The 23,375-nt window shown below is 39.5% G+C and overlaps 1 protein-coding gene across 1 annotated transcript in view; it reads right to left on the bottom strand.

Moving 5' to 3' along the window:
• nphp4 (nephronophthisis 4) overlaps nt 1-23,375 on the bottom strand; it is a 165,150-nt gene that overhangs the window by 35,537 nt on the left and 106,238 nt on the right. Inside the window, exons 14-17 of the mRNA XM_060882077.1 lie at nt 19,088-19,279; nt 12,603-12,781; nt 6,026-6,186; nt 880-1,060 (exon numbers count right to left, since the gene is read on the bottom strand). Of these exons, the coding sequence (XP_060738060.1) occupies nt 880-1,060; nt 6,026-6,186; nt 12,603-12,781; nt 19,088-19,279 (713 nt within the window). The remainder of the gene's footprint in view (nt 1-879; nt 1,061-6,025; nt 6,187-12,602; nt 12,782-19,087; nt 19,280-23,375) is intronic.

Genomic DNA, 23,375 nt, shown 5'->3' on the forward strand with positions numbered 1-23,375 from the left:
AAATTCTGGATAGGTTTCAGAAGTCATATTGTACTTAGAGGTAGAGCTGCCAGGAGCAAGTTGCAGTCGTTTAGTCTTGAAATGACAAGGGACTGAACAAGCACCTGTATGGATAAAAATGGACAAATACGCCTGAAGTTAGTAAGTGCTTTTTTTCTCACATCAGGGCCACAGTGGTTTGAATTAAGAGTTGGTTTCAGTGTTAGGGACAGAAACAGTGACTGTGAAAAAGGAGGAAAATTTGGTTTAGAGAATTTGTAAGAGCAGCTGGTATTGGCCAGGAGTTTGGGGAAGTGGCAGATATTTGACAAATGTGTATGAAGCAGTGGGAAAATTATAAAAGCTCTAGACGTTTGATGTCTGCAAATTTGTACACCAGTGGTTTCTTTCATTTTCTGGACAAATGTTGTTTGTCATCATCAAAATTACTTAAAGTTCTTCTATTGTCATCCTTTTTAAACAACAAAATCAAAACACAGATATCAAACCAAGAGTAGATATTCAAAGCTAAATTTCGATCTAACCAATCTAATAGGGCACATCTGGCCAACAAGAAACCTCTGTCAGTCACGTAACAATAACCTTAATCATGTAAAAAAAAAATGGGGTGGGCTCTAATAAAACATGCCATGCTCTAATTGAACACATCTAGTTCTGAATGTCAGGAAAGAAAGCTGAAATTTCCGATCATATATTAAAAATTCTGTTAGTGAATAGGGAAAAAAAATTGGTTTTGTGCTTCCAGTAATTTGTGAAGGACCTGTACATGCATCGACATGAGCTGAGAAAATGTCACCTGTGTATTCTAATAAAAATAAGAGAATACTGTATGAAATTATAAAACAAGAGCATATGGTAAAAATATAGTACATAGCTTACCGATGTTGCCGAGTCGGATAAGCAGCCTGCCTTTGACAATGGTGTGGACACTCATGGCAGATATGGCCCTCTGCCCACCTCCATGATCTCTTGCCAGACCGGCATCATGCTGGTACTCAGTGCTAATGACCTCCAGCTCATGAATCACCTGCACAGCAGCTCGACCCTGACGCAACAGATGCTGCAGACACAGAAAACACACGTCAGCATATTTTTCCATTTTTTCCCCTCACTAGTTAAACTAACACATTCCACTGCATTTAATTTAATTTTTTATCTTTTACAATTTACTTCTTTACTGATTCCATCTTCTATATGCACATAAATGTTTTTTTTCCACCTTTATTTTTTAAAAAACAAAAACGCATGTCACTGCTTGCCGGACACTACACAACATTTTTGTAAAGATGATTATTATTGACAGAGTCAAAACTCAGGGACTATATTCATTAAGAGTCTCAAAGAAGCTGTGCTGAACAGCAGACTAGCCAACTGGGGAAAAAAAACTGTCCCAGTGGGCAGGCGGGGTCTGTAGGCTGGAGAGAGAGAGAGAGAGAGAGAGAGAGAGAGAGAGAGAGAGAGAGAGAGAGAAAGCGAAAGAGAAAGAGAGAGAAAGAGAGAGAGAAAGCGAAAGAGAAAGAGAGAGAGAGAGAGAGAGAGAGAGAGAGAGAGAGAGCGAAAGAGAGAGAGAGAGAGAGAGAGAGAGAGCGAAAGAGAGAGAGAGAGAGAAAGCGAAAGAGAGAGAGAGAAAGCGAAAGAGAGAGAGAGAAAGCGAAAGAGAGAGAGAGACAAAGCGAAAGAGAGAAAGCGAGAGAGAGAGAGAGAGAGAGAGAGAGAGAGAGAGAGAGAGAGAGAGAGAGAGAAAACACACATGGCTTCTTATCCACAGCCTAATTGAGACCGTCTAGACCGGTGCAATAATCAATAAGTGTAGATAGTGTTACTGTATTGACTTAAGCAAACTTCACCATCCTTTAACTCTTAAAAGATTAGACCCAAAAAATGGAATTCTGCTATTTGTAATGCCACACATACAGTGTGCAAAACAAAAAAGACTACAAAAAAGGAGCCGGTTTAACACAAACATTTATACATGTTTATTAGTAAGTTTTGCTGATTTAGGACACTTTCTCATATATCATGTTTAGTTCATTTACATTAAACCCAGGTGCCTTTTTGTTCCTCTTTGCTGCCCTTTGTTTAGGCAGATAGGATAACTGCCATCCCACCTCTTGTACAGACCAGAAGGCATTGACAAAGCACTTCTACAGATTGTAATACCGTAAGTAGCTTAAACATCATGTAAAGTTTTTTAGATGCAAGCTGCTAAACTGAGGCCTGCAGCACAAAATGAGCCAAAGGACAGAGCTGTAATACTACAAAAACTGTCATGGCTCTGGATAATTGGATTGCCAAACAATAAAAGAAAACAAAAGCTGGAGGTGATTTACAAAATGTAGTTACAAATTATTATGACCTGACCTGACCAATACGTCCATGTGTGGGCCTTCAGCAAACTCATCTAGAATCATCTAGAATGTCTAGAAATGCTGTAATCACAATGCCTCAGTGCACAAACTCCATGAATTCAAACAGGAGAAAGGGACACATTTCTGTAAAGAGTAGACTAATTTTCCTTCACTGACTGATTTTCTTTTCTCCTTGCACACAAGTACGCTTTAAGATGCCTTGCAGATTTTCACAGGGTTACTAATTTATCCTTTCAGCCATGTCAAGCTCACCTGAAGATACCTTAAAGGCAAATACTAATTGAGCAGATTATCATTTTAATTCTTATAGCACGGCTCTGCAAATTGGTAACCCAGGGAGAAGACATAAAGCTAAAGACAGATATTAACCCAAGCTCGGCATTGATACATGAGCCTTGGAGCGTTGAGGTAGCAATGTTACTGTACCTGCTGTGCCAAGGTGCCATCCGGAGATATTACCAGGAAATGACCCTGCTTCCAGGAACTATATTCTAGTTTCCATTAATGCACATAATTCGCTTGTAATTATGCAAAATTTATTTACAATAAATAATATTTGTTGTTGCTTTGTTAGTTTAGTTGATAGATACACATTACACATACACATTAGAGCACAGTGGAATTATTTTCTTTGCATATCCAAACTGAGGAGTTTGGGGTCAAAGCACAGAAGCAGCAATGAAACAGCGCCCCTGCTCCAGGGGCGCTGTTTCATTGCTGCTTCTGCGCTTTGACCCCAAACTCCTGTGTGCTGGGGCTTGAACTCCGATCAACAACCCAGAGCCTTAACCACTTGAGCCACCACTGCCCACAACACATTGGGCAGCACATTGAAGCTTTGGTTTGTCCAGTGAGCTGGTCAAAGATTTGTCCATCCCTGGGATTTTTCTGTTTTCTCTACAAGACATTTCTTAATTCAGCCATTTCCATTTCCAGCATTTAGTAGACACTCTTAACCAGAGAGATTTACAGTACGTTATCTATTTTTTTTACAACTGAGCAATTGAAGATTAAGGGCCTTGCTCAACAGTGGCAGCTTGGTGGACCTGGGTTCGAACTCACAACCTTCCGGTTGGTACCTTAACCACTAGGCTACCACATGCCCCCATGCACCCCCACTTCATGACATGCCTTCAGAAATGTCTGACAGAATTGGATCCATATTCTACATGCACTGTTTTATTGCAATTGAGAATGCAATCCTCTAGCATGCATTTATTTTTGGGTGTGAAATAATACCTATATACATACAAACAATTTAAAAATGGCATTTACTATTCACAAAAAAAAACAAAACAAAACAAAAAAACCCACCTGAATATGTTTAAGGATTTGTCCAGCAACTTCTGATTCAGATTAGCTGTTGACTAGACACTTGACACACACCAGACAAACAAACCAAGAAAGGTGCGATTGCAACAACCTGTCCACATGTACTCCACAGCTGGGTGACAAATGCCACAATCTGATGACAAGAGGCTAAAGGCTTATCAGAAGTCTGATCTGCCCCCGTGTGTTTCCTGGAAAGGTCACCGTGTCTGTTCGGTGCTGTCGTTTTTGACGACATGGACACTGAGGTCCCTGCATGTGTTTTACTTTTGTTCTGTTATTCAGCATCTGCTGTTTAACATGTGCCTACTGAACAGGATGCCAGCACTGGGCACGCAGCCAAGCGGAGTAGTCATGGACTAAAAGTCTGGGAGTGTTACCTAAGAGAGCTGTTTAAATCCATTACCCAGAGCACTCAAATCCATAACTCATTAATTCTGCAGCAGTTTGCTGTCTCTGCTCACCTGGACAAAGATCAGGCATAAAACATTCATAGCACCGAGGGGCCAGGAAGAAGGGAGTGTTCGGGGCAGTTTAACACCCAGTTGCAATTGGATTAGGGGGAGAATGGAAGCCAGTCTCTCTGTCAGACACTAGAATCAGCTTTTAGTGTGATATGTAGTGATACAATAACGAGTCCTGGTGATATTTTAGTTACTGGAGTGGGATCTAAAGGCAGAATTATATTGTTGGGCAAACCCAAGAGAAATACCCTTAGTTTAACATTGTACTGTATAATGTTATTCAGTATGATTACTGTTAGCTGGTTTGTGATTGTTGTGGCCAAATGTTCTTTTTAACATGCACCAGTAAAGACACAGATGTAATTATTTTCTATGATAGCTGTACTTGTGTTCAGTGCATGTGAATCGAACCTGACTTTGCCTGAATACAAATCGTGAAGATGCTACACGAAGCATCTCGGCTCAAATCTGAGAAACACTTCCTGTAATCATGAAAAATTACAAGCTTCCAGAGTATTATAGAGTTTGCTTGATTTGCTTGCGTTAATTTTTGTGATGGTAAAATCACAAAATCATTCGAGGGACTGAATTTGATTTGATTTGAATAACATATTAGACCATGTATATCAATATAAACGAGAATTCAGCAATGTTTGGAATAATTATACAGTATGTTTAAAAATGTTAGATGAGTACAAGAGTAACCCATCTAAGGTTAACCCATCTGGTTAAGGCTTCTTTAGAGGTGCTTCAGTGAGCTGGTATCCATGCATCCATTGCTTTTTTGGAGAATCTAAGCTGTCCATCAAACAAGAGGCAGGTTATTAAATATCTAATAGTTTTTTGTTTTTGAATATATGCCTAAATATAATGTCTGCACTTCAACTTTGTCGTGTTTTAGGTTGTAATAGACCCATCTAAGGACGTTACACAGAATCACACTCTCTAATAAGAAGAGTTTATTTAAGAAAAGATTCATTCATTAATTTTCTACAGCTTATCCGAACTACCTCGGGTCACGGGGAGCCTGTGCCTATCTCAGGCGTCATTGTGCATCAAGGCAGGATACACCCTGGACGGAGTGCCAACCCATTGCAGGGCACACACACACGCTCTCATTCACTCACGCAATCACACACTACGGACAATTTTTTCCAGAGATGCCAATCAACCTACCATGCATGTCTTTGGACCGGGGAGGAAACCGGAGTACCCGGAGGAAACCCCCGAGGCACGGGGAGAACATGCAAACTCCACACACACAAGGTGGAGGCGGGAATCGAACCCCCAACCCTGGAGGTGTGAGGCGAACGTGCTAACCACTAAGCCACCGTGCCCCCCTAAGATAAGATTTTCTGAAAGAAAAAAAAAATCAATTGTTTGACAATTTTTATTACAGATTTCATGCTACCTGAATCTGCTCTGATATGCAACTGTATTTAGCTAACAGCTATCATGTGGGTATTATTATTATTATTATTTCCACTGAAAGGAAAGGTCCAGTACTGCACCCTCTGTCAGCTCTATAGTTTTCACTATTTATATATGTGCTGATGTTGATGTCAGTACAAGTTTGTCTCATGCAGTCATGTTTTATGCTAAAATAAATTTGAAACATATCACCCTCAGGTCCACTCACCCATTCAGCTCCACGCATGATTGTAACGTTCTTGTACGTCACTCTGAATAAAACCATCTGCCAAATGAATAAATGTAAACGATGTCGGAAAAGGAGTTCTGAGTCACGCACCCCCAGAGGAAATGACTGGCCACTTGTCGCTCGCTAATGTGAACATGGTTTAAGCTGTTTTAGTGTGATTCTGAACAGTGGCTTAGCGTGTCACTGGTGTGTGATCAGTGAACCTTGAGCGGAACGGCGGCAGAGCCGATGAGCAGTAGCGAGTCGCTGTCCCACACGTCTATGTGCAGGGTGTGCAGTGCCAGGTAACGGAGGAACCATATACGCTCGCCAGGCTTGAGGAAGGCAGGATCGACACAATACTTCAACTGCAGTCCAGGAAGACCTGAAACACACCCATACAAACAGACAAAACAGATACAAGGACATAATGAGCAAAAAAAGTTTATACACCTTCAGATATTCAACTGCATCTATAAAAAAATGACATATGATGCTTTGAAAGCTCTCGAGGGACACAGAAGATCCCAGAATGTACTCTTTGAAGAATGAATGCGACAATTGTGTACGCATTAAACCCTGCAAGGGCGCTTCTTTATGAATGCATAATGGTATAACACACAGTGTTTATAATTAGTGATGTCATGGTAACTGCAATACTTTAACCGCACTGGTTCTAAGAATTTATTCAACACTTCTAGCATCGTTTTGTTTTCCCCTCCCACCATACTGAATCTACAAACCGTAGCAAAAACAAACCACTGCAGTAACTGATGAATAACACTGACATCAGTGAGGAGTATGAAGGTCTGTCAAGACATTGCTGTTTAATATTCATTATGAGCTTTAACTCTCCTTACAGACAAGGCAGCAGCACCAGAGGAACTCACCAAAGCTGGCGTGTGGGAACCTCATTGCCATGAAGCATGCTTATGTAATAGTCTAAACCCTTATGCTAATCAGAAGGAAGTCTTTAACATGCTGAACTCAAGGCCTGCAGCCTCTGGAGTTATTGAAAGCACAAAGAGACCCGAGAATGTTCTCACTGTCCACAGCTGACGCTCGACCATTTCCCCAATGCATAGTTTCATATGCCTGCTCTCTACATAACCTCGAGTCTGTCAGACACACTTAAACATGACTCACACATGCCGTCTGACCCATAGCGCTGAGTTCACTACTGAGTAAGCACACACATGAAAGACTTGTGTACTAAAAGCCAGGATCAATTCCTTTAGGCCTTATATGTAACCTGGTCCAGCCTTAAAAATGGCCTCCTCCACAAACTCGCATCCTTTACCTTCCCCTTTGTCTCGACTAATCTTCAGCTGTGTATTTCAACTGGCTGAGTGGGAGGAAGATCTTTCGTCACTGCCGTCCCTGGCGCTGCCGCCAATAACGCACAATCTATAGCAGTAATATATATTTTTATAGCCTGCATCCCATCCACATGAAGAGGGCAAGTGAGAGCATGGGGAACAAATGACACCCCATGTGAAGCTCAGAAAATTTCAATTGCAGTGCATTTTCTTTTTCTCCATTTTCTTTCTTTCTTTCTTTCTCTCTCTCTCTCTCTCTCTCTCTCTCTCTCTCTCTCTCTCGCTCTCACTTTCTGTCCTCCATGTTCTTTCCCCTTCTCCTGCTGCCTGTCTTGGTTTCTCCATTCCCCCTCACTGTTCGCACCATTAACTCTCTCAGCAGGCTGGCAGAGGGCTGCTGGGATGACAACGCAGAGCTGCACACGGTCTCAGCTAGACACTGAGTCAGAGATGAGGACAGAGTGAAAGGAGGAGAGGCAGTGAAGAAACATGTACACACTGGAATGTAAATGGACATGAAGCTTGTTGTTTAAGGGCTTCAGGTCAACAAATGTTCACGAAAGCATTTCGAAGGGGTGTCAAAAGATACACCGTTTGCCAATGATTTGAATTTTGAAGAACGCCAGTGTGAGGTTATGTCTAAAAATGGTGGTTAAGAAGTGGGAAATAACAGGAACTTTGGTACTTTAGCACAAGTATTTTTTATTTATAGGTCAAGCTAGTTGAGGCTGTTGATGAAGCAGTCATCAGCATTTTTTTTCATGTGACACACGAAGCCAGCCAATCACATCTTTTTGATGTGTAACACACTGCCCCCTTCTGCATACATGAACTCACAGACAGCCTGTGATTGGCTAGGGCTGCTATGATTGACGGGAGAAATTCTACCATGCCTCCTACCCAGAAAGCAATTTTGCTGCCTTGGCTCGCAGCCACAGATGGCAGTGTCATCGTCAGGACACAAACTACTGTAATATTCCCTCGGAAATTCCACAACATCATCTCTTCTCTGCTCAACCCCCCGGCTCCACCTTCTTCATCCTCCCTGACTGCAGAAGACTTTGCTTCTTTCTACCAGGAGAAGATTGAGGAAATCTGCCGGACCTTCACTTCAGCCCCGACTGCACTTACATCTCAGAGTATGGACTCCCCTACACCTTTGTTGTCACATTTCTCAACTGTAACAGCAGAAGAGATTCTAAAACTCATCCAGTCTTGCAATCCTACCACCTGCCCATTGGATCCACTCCCTTCCACTTTGCTGCAGACCATCTCGCAAGACCTTCTGCCCTTCATTACAACTATCACCAATAGATCCATAGCATCTGGTCAGGTACCAACTACCTTCAAGAGAGCAAGGGTTATTCCCATCCTGAAGAAACCTGCTCTGGATCCATCAGACATCAGTAACTACAGACCGGTATCACTTCTCTCGTTTCTTTCAAAAATTCTTGAACGCATTGTCTTTAATCAACTGTCTGTCTATCTCTCACAGAACAACCTCCAAGACCCCAACCAGTCTGGCTTTAAAGCAGCTCATTCCACAGAGACAGCCCTTTTAGATGTCTCTGAGAAACTACATGCTGCTAGATCAGCCAATCTCTCATCCGTCCTTATCCTCCTTGACCTTTCAGCAGCGTTTGATACGGTTAACCATAAGACTCTCTTAGCCACCCTCAGGAGTCTTGGGATATGCGGATCAGCTTGGGAATGGTTCGCTTCCTACCTGGAAGGACGCTCATATCAGGTAACATGGAGGGGAGTGACATCTGCTCCACGCAGACTCTCCACTGGCGTCCCACAAGGCTCAGTACTTGGTCCTCTTCTTTTCTCCCTGTATACTCACTCTCTTGGTGAAGTTATTTCCTCACATGGGTTCTCTTACCACTGCTATGCTGATGATACACAACTTATCTTCTCTTTCCCACCCGCAGATGCCACAGCTTCTGACCGGATCTCTGCATGTCTGGCAGAAATTTCATCATGGATGACTGCTCATCAGTTAAAGCTTAATCCTAGCAAAACTGAGCTGCTCTTCATCCCAGGTGATTCATCCCCAGGTCATGATCTTGCTATATCCTTGCACAACGATCTGATCTCCCCTTCAGCCACAGCTCGCAACCTTGGGGTAACCATGGACAATCAACTGTCCTTTTCCTCTCATGTTGCTAATGTGACTCGCTCATGTCGGTTTCTTCTCTACAACATTAGAAGGATTCGACCATTTCTGTCCACACAGGCTGCTCAGGTACTTGTTCAGTCTCTTGTCATTTCTAGACTGGATTACTGCAATGCACTGCTGGCAGGTCTACCTATGAACGCAATCCGTCCTCTGCAAATGATCCAAAATGCAGCTGCCCGGCTTGTTTTCAACCTGCCAAAGTTCTCTCATACCACCCCGCTGCTGCGATCCCTCCACTGGCTTCCGGTAGCTGCACGCATCAGATTCAAAACACTGATGCTGGCCTACAAAGCCAAAAATGGACCAGCTCCCTCTTACCTCAAAGCCCTCATCACTCCTCGCACTGCACCCCGCACCCTCCGATCTACCAGCACTGCTCGACTGGTTCCACCATCTCTCAGGGTAAGAGGCAAGTATACTACAAGACTCTTCTCTGTACTGGCACCAAGGTGGTGGAACGAACTTCCCCTAGAGGTCCGGACAGCTGAGTCACTGGCTATTTTCAAGCGGCGGTTGAAGACCTACTTATTCAGGAAACACTTCAACTAGCACTTCTTTCATTATCTTTTGCATTTAAATAAAAAAAAAAAAAAAAAAAAAAAAAAAAAAAAAAAAAACACACCTTTGACACTTTCATTGTAACTTTGAACAAATGTTTTAAACTCATGGTATCTTAAGTATGTAACTTAGTGATCCAGCATTAATGTATTCAATGTTAGAGATTTAAGCACTTATGTACGTCGCTCTGGATAAGGGCGTCTGCCAAATGCTGTAAATGTAAATGTAAATGTAAATGTAATATCAGCTTTTCTTGATGTGCACAGATGACAAAGATGATTTACCGAATCAGTAATACATAAAAAAGGGGGCACGGTAGCTTAGTGGTTAGCACGTTTGCCTCACACCTCCAGGGTCGGGGTTCGGTTCCCGCCTCCACCTTGTGTGTGTGGAGTTTGCATGTTCTCCCCGTGCCTCGGGGGTTTCCTCCGGGTACTCCGGTTTCCTCCCCCGGTCCAAAGACATGCATGGTAGGTTGATTGGCATCTCTGGAAAATTGTCTGTAGTGTGTGATTGCGTGAGTAAATGAGAGTGTGTGTGTGCCCTGCGATGGGTTGGCACTTCGTCCAGGGTGTATCCTGCCTTGATGCCCGATGACGCCTGAGATAGGCACAGGCTCCCCGTGACCCGAGGTAGTTCGGATAAGCGGTAGAAGATGAATGAATAATACACAAAAACAAAAGCTGTCATATAACTATTCTGCATATTATGACAAAACACACAGAGATGCTGTTTCACAATTGAGTAATACCTTGTAGACAGACCACCAAAATCTCAGTCTCATTTTTATTTCTTTTTTAACAATAGCTTACTGTCGTTATTATTGAGTCCACAAACAGTTTGTGCTATATTAGAAAGTTGTTCAAAGACTCTAATGACTAGCTACACAGGCAATGGGAACTGAAATACACTGTGTACAAGCCCATTAACCGGACAGACAATTTATCAAATTGTGGGATCTCAGTAAATCAGGGCCTGTTAGAGTATTCGCTGAAATACACACATTTTACTTTAAGGATGCAGGTTTGTAGCTGGCAAGGTAACAACACTCAAGCTATGATGAAATACAAAGAAATGGACTTTCTTAAATAAAAAAGACACACTATAATATATTCTAAGAATTTTTTTATAGGTAGGAAAAACCGATAAATACAGAGACTCTGACTGAATTTTTGAATATACATTCCAAACTTGCGTGCTTGGTCTGAAAATGTGAGGAAATAATAACTAGTGGATAGAGCAGCGTTTATATTTTTGGAGAAAAAAAAAAAAAAGTCTGCCTGAAACACGCCTTCAACAGACCAGCCATGCATACTAATGTGTTTTCTAACTGATGCCAGAAATGTCCTTGTGAAAGCAGCCTAACCACACACACACACACACACACACACACACACACACAGAGAGAGAGAGAGAGAGAGAGAGAGAGAGAGAGAGAGAGAGAAACAGAGATTTTCTGGCATGTATGTGGATGCTGCCTATCACTGCCCATTCATTGCAAAAGGCTGAAGTACTGCATTCATGTGTATCAGGCAAGCAAACACATATCATGGCTCCTAATGACTAAGGAAAAACAAAAAGAGAGTTTTATTGCAGCCTTGTTGAGTTTTGGGTCACAGTTAGCGCTAATAAATGGTGGACACACGAAGAGAGGCTAATGAGTGCTTCTGGCAGGAGAACAAGTCCACCGTGCCAGCTTGGGTGTCTCCATAACATCAAGAGCATCACTGAGTCATTCTGCTTTAGTTCTTTTCACACTATTCAATGGCTCCAATGTGGTCCAGGAGTGATCTTTACAAAAAAAAAAAACTTAGACACATCTTCTATTACTGTTTATCTTCGGGGGAAAAATGATTTTTCCTGAAATATTGCTTGGGTAGGAAACCTTTAAAGTAAAATTGTGTGTGTTTCAGATGGTTGGAAAGACTTGTGTTGATATCAAGCACCAGATGTCTGTTTACTGAAATCTCCTAAATCCCAACAACTATACTCATCACCTTACGCGTCATGTATCATTCCACTTGGACAATAAATATATACACCCACTGTCCACTTTAATAGGAACACCTGTACCTCTGTTCATTATTAGAGCTAATAATCAGCCAATCATGTGGCATTCAATCATGTGGTTTTTTTGTTTCATTAACTTTTATATGTATATATATTTTTTATGAATCTTTTTTAAATCAAAATGCAAAAAATCCTTTAAAGCAAATTCCATTTTAATTCCCAGTTATAACACTATACGCCAAGTGTGAATAGGGTCCCTGGGGACGAATACTTACTATACATATAAATAAAGCCGCTCCGCTACCACCATATGCATTGATTTTGTTGCTTCAGTTACCTGCCAGCTTCCAGATGCTTAAAACCCCCATCCAATTTCGCAAACCCTGATACGTTTGGGAAGCATGCCATCTTTTGTCAGGCATAAATTCAATTTATTCAGTTTATGATGTTTTCTAACTTTTTTTATTGTACCTCTAGCAGAAGCATTAAAGATTGTATACAGAACAACAGAGTGTTTCCTTATTAGAAAGAGTTCGATGTTGATGAAGCTAACAGTCCTTAATTATCCAGTGCACAATGTACATACATATAGATTATGTCCTGGAATAAATATTAATGTTGCTATAATATCAGAAGAGATTGAATGGGTAAATAATCACCCATAACTAAGTACTGAGCAGAACACAAGGGTTAAACAATGGCAAGTGGATGTGGCGTGATGATGAATCTTACCTGATCCAATGCTGCCATCCTTGTTAGTAACAGACAGAATGCAGGGGTAATCAGGTCTCGAACTGGCATCAAAAGCCACAAGCCTGAGGCGTTGTGTGGTGACGGGAGGAAAGCGGTACAGCTGAAAGGTAAAATGTACTGTGCTCAGCGATTCCATAGTCACACCAGCCTGATGGACCCTGGAAAACAAGGAACCCTGTGAGCAAACATTCCACTTAGGGTTAAATGCAGGAACAACTGAAGACGTACAATACGATTGCTTATAAAAGATCTTTTCGTTCCATGGCTACATTACAGGGTCAAATGCTTGTGGAAACCTGACCCTCAGCCATATACTGTATGAGAGACTTCTTAAAGCAGAAGCAGAAAATTGTCTTTGCTGCTATAGCATTACAATCTCCCTTGCCTGGAACCCAAACCTGTTCTGGCATGACAATGCCCTTGTGCACAAAGCAACTCTATGAAGACCTCCTCACCCTGAATGAACACACACACACACACACCTTTGGAATGAACTGAAATGGGAAATGTGCTAAAGGCTTTCTCACCTGATATCAGTGCCTGACCTCACTAATGCTCACAAATCCCCAGTCATGCACTGCAATCTAGTGGAAAGCTTTCCAGGAAGAGTGGAAGATATGATGACAGTGTAGGGGGAATATACTGTATCTACAATATGAGTTTGATAGTCAAGTGTCAACAAACCCTTGGCTATATAGTGTATTTTTATACACTAGAAAATGAACAATACTTGGTATTATAAAATGAATGTTTTCAAGCAGAACACCTCAGTGCTGTGACTATAGCACACTGTTCCCAGTCCAAATCACCTGCAGTATTACACACAGTAGCCAAAGCTGCAGAAATATTTTTACTAAGCTGATTAATAAAGTGCAGTAAAAAGCCACCATGTAACTCCACATATAGCACGATACATCACAGACATAGAGGGAAAAAAAAAGATTATACCCAGAATCTTCTGAATCTTCTAACCAGAATATTTCAAAAGATTATTCCCCAGAATTTTACTTTTAATATGAAGACTATATGTTTACCGATGCTTCAACTTGGGGATTTATTTTGTTAAGGTCATAAACACAAATTTTTTTAATAATTTGAAATTATTTATTTTTGTTTAATAAATAAATAAACTGTAGTTTATTACATCCATATAATGCACAGTTTTTTTTTTTGGTTTTTTTTTAGCAACAAGGGGATTTGTAGAGCAAATGTTATATTTACTTTAATTTACTTTACTTTAACCCTTGTATGGTGTTCGTATATTTGTTACTCAGCCAGTGTTCGTGGGTCTGGTGGACCCGCTGCATTTTTAGGTTTTTAATTCAACACAATCAAAAAATTTTATGTTAAAATACTCTACAGATGTTTACTTCATCCCAATTACAAGCAATATAAACAGAATATATGGTTAATATTTGCCCTTTACCTTTATTACATCACATTTTTTAATTAAAGTGCTACTTGTTTTTTGTTGTTTTTTTTTAATAAAATGTAATAAAAAAAGAAAATCAAATTTAATCAAGTTATGATTAAAAATCAACAAATTTACAAGGAAGCAAAGTTTTCCAAAACTATTGATGTTTTTATGAATATGGGTCCCACAGACCCGAACAACATACAAGGGTTAAGGAAACTTTATTACTGTTATTTTAATACAAATTCTGTAAGGAGACATTTAATACAGAATTTAATACAAATTCTGTAATGTAACAATATTTAAACAGAATTTTCTTTTCTTTTTTTTACACTGTATTATTTTACTGTAAATGTTCCATAATACTAAAATGTAAGAATAAATGGTAAAAAGTTGAAAAACATGTCACTGAATACTAAAATAAAAATGGCACTTTGACTGCAGCTGAAATGGAAAAAAAATAAAATAAAATAAAATAAAAAAAAAAGACACTGTGCTGGTATAGAAAAATAATCTATTTCGCTCGGCACCACATGATTCATTTTTATTTTTTTTAATAACATTATGTTTGTTAATGTTTTTTAATTATATACATTTTGAAAACCAAAACAAACAAAAACAAAAAGAAGAAACTGTAACAGTAAAGGAAAAGCACAGAAGCTGAAAGTATTAACGGCCAACAGCTTCAACAGAAGCTGATGATTTACGTCACTGTAAGTGCAAAGGCTTTCATCACAAATAAAAATTCCTTCCTTCATGGAGGTCACTAAAATTCCCACATTCCAGTGTGACATTATATTTATGATCTCATAATTCTGTCGGAATGAGTGAGTAAATTATAACGCAAGTTTAAACCCATGTGGTGCCTCAGCAATTCCTGGACACAAGATAGATTGTTTTCTTGCAAATGTACTACTCCTTGGCCTTTAGCTGTCCTGGGAAAGAAAAATCAATATAAATACAGTTAGGTGTGATTTGTTGAAGTGTGCTTTTCCCTCTGGATCTGTTACCCAAAACATGACTCAACATAATGAAAATTAATTATGTCCATTATGATCCAGCAGTACTTTATATAAGCAGTGTTCACTCAGCCTTGCCTTCTTTTCATCACCATATGGCCTTGTACTGAGTACTGAGCACTGAGCACTGAGCATCTCGCACCTGGATTATACCTAGACCAAATAAATATAAAAATAAAAGAAGTGAGGAAAATTAATCAATGACTGTGGTGACATTTCTGAGCTGAGAGGGCTAAAGAGCATCTCTCTATTAGACAGGATAAATTAGAACAAAGAGACAGATTAAGGAGGGATGATTGCTTTCTTTGCCTTCTGTGGGAAGATTAGCAATCTATCACTTACCATTAGATAAAGCCAAAATTGAACACCGTCTCTCTCTCTCTCTCTCTCTCTCTCTCTCTCTCTCTCACCAAACACACACACGCACAAACACACACCGCCTCAGAACACACATATTTACATATAATTCACACAGAATGCAAGTTGACCTCTGAGCCAATCATCCAAATTGGATTCATTCATTACAGCAATCTCCTTTACATCATGCGTCTCTTATTCTTAAATTAGATCACAGCTGAATTTTCTAATCTGGTGTTTATTCATTTTCCATCTGAGCAGCTCTGATAGTGCTTCTAGGTTTCAATTTGATTGTTTACATACGCAAACAAACACAACATACAATAAAATACCCCATCTCACACACACACACACACACACACACACACACACACACACACACACCACCACCACAGACCACCACCACCTCCATGATCATTATTTGTAAATATAGTAAAATTAGTCAAATCTAAAATGAATGAATATTTTCCCACCACTGTCCATGAAATAAAACAGAATAAAAACATTTTTATAAAATTATATAATAAAAAAAGAGAAAAAATACATCAACATCATCAATGATATTAAAAAACTAATCTATTTATATTGATATAAAGCTATTTATATTACAGATCGGTGACCAAAACTGTATAAATATATGAAGTGCAGGTGAGTGCAGTGCCATTTTTAATGTGATATCCAGTAAGCTGTGTAAAAATCCAGCTGAGATAGTGAGTGTTGTGCACGAGGTGTTGTTCTATTAATATGTTCATTATAATACATGAGCTCACAGCATGACTAGTTGAAACGGATTGGTCAGAAGCAGCGTATTATTTTCTATAAGCCCACAGCTCAGACAGTAGCTCTGGCAGGAAGATGAAAGCGTAAAATTATTGCGCAATATTAATAGTTATTGTTTCTAATATAACAAATATAACTTGTATGTCACCTGCTCCGCAAAATACCGAGAATACTCAGCAAACAAACAATCAAAGACATCCATCATGATTGATCATGTATTTTCTTATATGCTGACGCTGCATCATGTTAAAATATTTTTCAATGAAATTATGTTTTGTTGAGAAATAATATTTTAATATTTTTATGTAAGCAGTATTTAACTTTTTTTCTTTAACTCTGACTGACCACATATTCCTGTTTTTATAAGTATTCTGAATTAGGTCTGTAGGGAGGGATATAAGGTGTGTGTGTGTGTGTGTGTGTGTGTGTGTGTGTGTGTGTGTGTGTATGTATGAGTGAGTGAGTGTAAAAAATAAAGTATATTAAAATAAACAAATACTACTACTACTATGAAAAAATAAAAAAATAAATATAATAATAATAATAATAATAATAATAATAATAATAATAATAATAATAATAATAAACAACTTTAAATATAATAATGTCATTAGAGTGCATGTGTGAAAGCCAAAGTGTTACTTTTCCCTTACAGGATGTGTGTTACAGTAGGAAAAACATTTGATTTATGTTTTATACCTTAGATAATGTCCTTTCTATCAAGCTAGGACATATATTTAAAAAAAAAAAAGGTCCCATAGCATCATGCATTGCTATATATAGTCTACTACGGATGGCTTACCAAGAACAAAAAAAAAAAGAGAGAAGTAAAGAAAAATTGTGAAACTCTACCCCAGGCTTCTGTTTTCACAAAGTAGAGCAATAAAAGCAAATAATGCCCCTCTCTTTTCTCTGAATCTGCTGTGATAAATGGCTGAAGACACCATAACATAAGTGAAAGAAGGGCATGAGCTCATACATCACTTTCTCATTTCCTATGATATCAGGGAAGTACTGTGCATTGGTGATGTGTCTGCAGTTAAATTAAAAAAAAAAAAAAAAAAAAATATATATATATATATATATATATATATATATATATATATAATAAAAGGCAGTGCTATGGGTTACAGACACTATGTTAACCAACACTCTCTGGCTGTGCCCCTTGTACTGTACAAGGTGACAGGATGACGTGTTTGTTAGTAAGACAAAGACAATGACTGGCCAAAAACAGCCTGACACGAGAGCCGAGCACTGAGAGCTGAGAGCTGGAGACTTACAAAAAAATGGGTGAGGGAAATGGAAAAAGCTTGTCACACTCTCTAAAATTTAAAGTTGTGAATATTTTAGTTCTCTACCATACCCACCTGAGACTAGGCCTACTTTGTAGCACTAAGGATTGCTCCAGATTGTCCGAGTTCTAGTCTCAGTAACAGAAAAACAATGTAATAAAGAGATAATAACAATGTAATACATGTGTCTCAATGCATACAAAGATTATCTGGAGCAGCAGATTTACACCGGACTGTAATCAGACTAGAGGACATGTATGATGATAATCCCATGAAAGCAAAATCGCATACATGTACACGCACACACACACATACACACATGCTTACACACACACAGACACATGCTTACACATACACAGACACATGCTTACACACACAAGCTTATACACACACACATATACACACACAATTACACACACACATACACATGCTTACACACAGAGACACATGCTTACACACACACAAGCTTATACACACACACACACATCAAAGCACACACAAGCTTGCTCACACACACAAATACAATTGTTCATACAAGACAAAGCACACACAAGCTCACACAAACATGCATGCACACACAAATACATATGCACACACAAGTCAAAGGACACACATATACACAAATACATATGCACACACAAGTCAAAGCACACACAAGCACATACGCACTCACACAATCAGACATGCACGAAAACACAGAAACACACACAAGCACATACATACATGAACACACACAAATACATACGCACACACAAGCGAGCACACATACACACAGGAACACACAGAAATACATATGCACACACAATCAAAGCACACACAAGCATGCACACACAGACAGAGCTACATTATTGATTTAGACATTTTTAAGCTTATGTTTCAGACTCATGATCTTCTGGGGTCAAACTGCATTTCCCCTGAATAACAAACACCACAACAGAAAAGCTGTAAGCCCTCATTTCAAACCTAAAAACACAAAACTTAAGTTTCTGTTCACGTCTGATGAACCCAGGTCTGTTACAGAGTCTGTAACATTCCTACTCATGAGAGGCAACAGAAATATCATCAAAATGACTGAAAGATATCCCTGATTGGATGTTGGTCTATTTGAAATATTTGTGCATGAAATCAAACCAATTGCTGATACCACTACAGCATCTAGAATTTTCTTTTTTACATTAGAATTTAAAAATTAGCTGCCATTTGCAATAATAGCACATCCTAAGTATATAAAGCCTATACGATTTTTTTTCCTGCTTGGCATTTTGCTTGATGCTTCAGCAGGCAGGTGAGAGATGAATCTGTATCTGGATGTCAAAGGAACAACTTTAATCAAAGTGTCACCTGCTTCACAGGGAGAGATAGAGACTGTTTCTGTCTTCTTTCCCAAGTAAAATGGCAAATCATTCCAATGATGATTTATGACCAATGACCAAGAATCATTATTGCTTCCTGTCTCAGAACTTTTTACTTTTATTCTGACCAATTTTGCAAAACATCCACATTCTCAGCATACTTCTACAACATAATAATACAAACTCTACTTCACAAAGCCTTGTAGATTTCAGGTTGTGTTAATTTACCCATATACAGTGTACATACCTGCTAAAAGCCAGGAACTGAAGGAGGATTGTGTTGGCCTGCAATGGATCTGCCTCTTCTCTATGGGGGTCAATGTTCACCGGCTCCTCAGGGTCCATAAGCTCAGCCACTTGGTTGAGTTCGTCACGGATTTCAGGGAAGCGGGAAGAGAAGAGATGAGCGAGGAAACCTCGAGAACTCGTCCTGCTAGAGCTGTGGGGAGTAGACAGACAGACAGACAGACAGACAGACAGACAGATACTTTATTGATCTAGAAGAAAATTCAAGCATCCAGTTGCAAGATAAATCTACTGTATGTTACGCAGTAGAATTGTCTATAAGGCACAGCGTAGAGATCACACAATAAAAACACAAAGATGGAGTTTTGTTTTCGTTGGATTTCATATGCATCGAGGTAGATACATGGTGAATCATCCACATGCATTGCATCTCCACCAAAACAATCGGAGAAGTAAGGCCACTTAATTTGTATATTGTTATACATTAAAGACATTTTGGGTTTGAGATCAAAAGAAGAAGATCTTCAGAGACCTTGCTGCTCCAATACTTTCTGAAGGGATGGAACATTTAATGTAAAGTAACTGTGCTAATGTTCTAGCAAATTCATTTCCCCTGTATATCACAGCATCCAACTATCTTTCCATCCATCCATCCATCCATTTATATATCTATCCATGCATCCATCTATCCATCTATCTATCTATTCAGAATTCAAATTAAGTCTAAAACGCAAAACGTCAAACTACTAAAACATTTTAATGCATATCCAACATTCCCGCACTGCAAATCCGAACAAGACCAAGATAACAGCTCCTCAACAACTCCAGCACAGCACTTAAGTGAGCATGAAGAAGCCCAAGAGAGGCTCATGAGAGTAATGAAAACAGCCCGAGGGCCAGAACATCTTTCTGCTTCTAATCCATCTCCATTCAAATAATGATCAGACTCCTCCTGTCTGTCGGAACTTTGATTTCCAGGCGTTAGATGAATGTGTCAGACATGCATGGAAAACTACTATGCAGGAAAGCAAAGTTGTTCTGTAGAGGAAAATAAAACAGATCAGATATAGGCTTGGGTTCTGAATTACTCACATCTGTCTCACTGTAAACAATTTCAAAGAAAAACTGGATCCCAGTCGGCGCTCAAAATGGACTCGACGTGAATAGTCATCATTTTAAAATAATAATGTTTTGTCACACAAAGTGATTGATGGCCAGTGCAGCCACACCACCCACGAGACTGCAACGCTGCTAACTGCTACGTCTGTCTGTCTCTGTGTCTGTCTGTCTCTGTGTCTGTCTGTCTGTCTGTCTGTCTGTCTGTCTGTCTGTCTGTCTGTCTGTCTGTCTGTCTGTCTGTCTGTCTGGAATTCAAATCGATCAATAATCATTCTTAATTCTCCCTTTGACAAGTGAAACCCACCACACTGAGAGTCTAAAACGCACACCGTCAAATTACTAAAACATTTGAATGCATATTCAACATTCCGATAAACAACAACAATCCTCCTGGGGTAGAAATAAAGTAAAATATGGTGTGAATATAGTAAAATATAAACATGCACACTTCACATTGACGCATTCTTCACATTAGTCAGTATGCAGCATTGCACTTTGAATAAGAGCTTAAATGTTTATGCGTGTATGGGTTTGGTATGTCAGTACAGAAGAATTCAGTATCTAGTATACAGGTTCTCAGAGCATTTTCTGAAGCTCTTTCACAATTGCATTTAGAAAAGACTCAGTTTCCTGCTCAGTTAAAATCAACTCCTCCACACAAGCAAATGAAAAAAAAAAGCCTTTTATATCTTCTTTTTTTTTTTTTTTTTTTTTTTTAAAAAAAAAGGATGATCCAGAGATTTGGAGAAGGAGTAAAACATGCCTTTGGCCTCAGTGATGGTGTGCAATAAGTGCGATATGAGATTTATGACAGTGAATCTTTTCTAGAAGTGAGCTTCGTTTGCCAGTGCGGTCGCTGAATACAGATGAATGTGGCGTGCTTACACACAGCAGCAGTGTGAATAGCATGCACAGCCTCCAGCAGTAATCCAAGTACCGCTACAGCGTAAAACACCCCCACACACACTCACACTCACACTCATACACAAGGCACACAAAGACACACTATGACTTTCAGCTCAATAGCAGTGCATTAGTGTAAGAGCATGAGTGAGTTCGTGTCAACAGTATAATAAGTATGCAATGATCAATAGCATCATTTCCTGGACTCGCTGTATATAATTATTGGGTTGAAGCCATTATGCCAACTCTTCCATCAGTGGTTTTTAATTTGCTGTATACAAAGCAGGAAATAATACAACATGTAGATCACTACAATTTTCTGCAAAGTTAAGCAGACTGCTTATTAGCCGCATATTTCCACGCCTTGTTTTGAACACAGTTCTAAAGGCACTATTGTAGTTCTAGTAATATGTGACCTTTAATAAAACACAGGAAAAGCTAAATAAAAGAGCACAATGTTAGATTTGCATGCCTGCTCTGAGACGACGTGATGTATAGATTTTATATATAAGCCGGTGATGGACGACAAAGAATACAGTAAAAAAAAATAGAAATAAAAACAATATCTATATAATAATAAAATTAAAAAACTAATAATAATAACAAAAAAATACATTTATATAATTCAGTACTCTTCTCTATAGGATGTAGTTTACTTCCCTAATTCCTGGACAACGAGAACGATATATATAAGAGTCGTTGTTGTGTTATGAAGTATTTTATTCTATACAGAGACAAAAACGTGAACAGAAATTTGTAATATAATGCAGACAATGCAGCGAATATATAAAGAATGTGTTTCAATTCACACAACAGTTTTCTAGGCAAGGAAAACAGTGTGTGTGTGTGTGTGTTTGTTCTTTTGCTATAGCCCTGTCTCCAGCCTGTCCTGTCATTGCTTTTACCTGACTGTGTTCACCTGTTCCATGTCTATATCTAGCGGTATCTTGACTGAGCCTCGATTTCCATGTTTTCTACTTCTGTACTGTCCATGGTTATGACCCTTGCCTATATATATATATATATATATATATATATATATGTATGTATGAATGTATGTATGTATACAGTGAGGAAAATAAGTATTTGAACACCCTGCTATTTCAAGTTCTCCCACTTAGAAATCATGGAGGGGTCTGAAATTGTCATCGTAGGTGCATGTCCACTGTGAGAGACATAATCTAAAAAAAAAAATCCAGAAATCACAATGTATGATTTTTTAACTATTTATTTGTATGATACAGCTGCAAATAAGTATTTGAACACCTGAGAAAATCAATGTTAATATTTGGTACAGTAGCCTTTGTTTGCAATTACAGAGGTCAAACGTTTCCTGTAGTTTTTCACCAGGTTTGCACACACTGCAGGAGGGATTTTGGCCCACTCCTCCACACAGATCTTCTCTAGATCAGTCAGATTTCTGGCCTGTCGCTGAGAAACACGGAGTTTGAGCTCCCTCCAAAGATTCTCTATTGGGTTTAGGTCTGGAGACTGGCTAGGCCACGGCAGAACCTTGATATGCTTCTTACAGAGCCACTCCTTGGTTATCCTGGCTGTGTGCTTCGGGTCATTGTCATGTTGGAAGACCTAGCCTCGACACACCTTCAATACTCTAACTGAGGGAAGGAGGTTGTTCCCCAAAATCTCGCAATACATGGCCCCGGTCATCCTCCCCTTAATACAGTGCAGTCGCCCTGTCCCATGTGCAGAAAAACACCCCCAAAGCATGATGCTACCACCCCCATGCTTCACAGTAGGGATGGTGTTCTTGGGATGGTACTCATCATTCTTCTTCCTCTAAACACGTTTAGTGGAATTATGACCAAAAAGTTCTATTTTGGTCTCATCTGACCACATGACTTTCTCCCATGACTCCTCTGGATCATCCAAATGGTCATTGGCAAACTTAAGACTGGCCTGGACATGTGCTGGTTTAAGCAGGGGAACCTTCTGTGCCATGCATGATTTCAAACCATGACGTCTTAGTGTATTACCAACAGTAACCTTGGAAACGGTGGTCCCAGCTCTTTTCAGGTCATTGACCAGCTCCTCCTGTGTAGTTCTGGGCTGATTTCTCACCTTTCTTAGGATCATTGAGACCCCACGAGGTGAGATCTTGCATGGAGCCCCAGTCCGAGGGAGATTGACAGTCATGTTTAGCTTCTTCCATTTTCTAATGATTTCTCCAACAGTGGAGCTTTTTTCACCAAGCTGCTTGGCAATTTCCCCGGTAGCCCTTTCCAGCCTTGTGGAGGTGTACAATTTTG

This window comes from Tachysurus vachellii, chromosome 11 (assembly GCF_030014155.1).
Source record: "Tachysurus vachellii isolate PV-2020 chromosome 11, HZAU_Pvac_v1, whole genome shotgun sequence".
Lineage (NCBI taxonomy): Eukaryota > Metazoa > Chordata > Actinopteri > Siluriformes > Bagridae > Tachysurus > Tachysurus vachellii.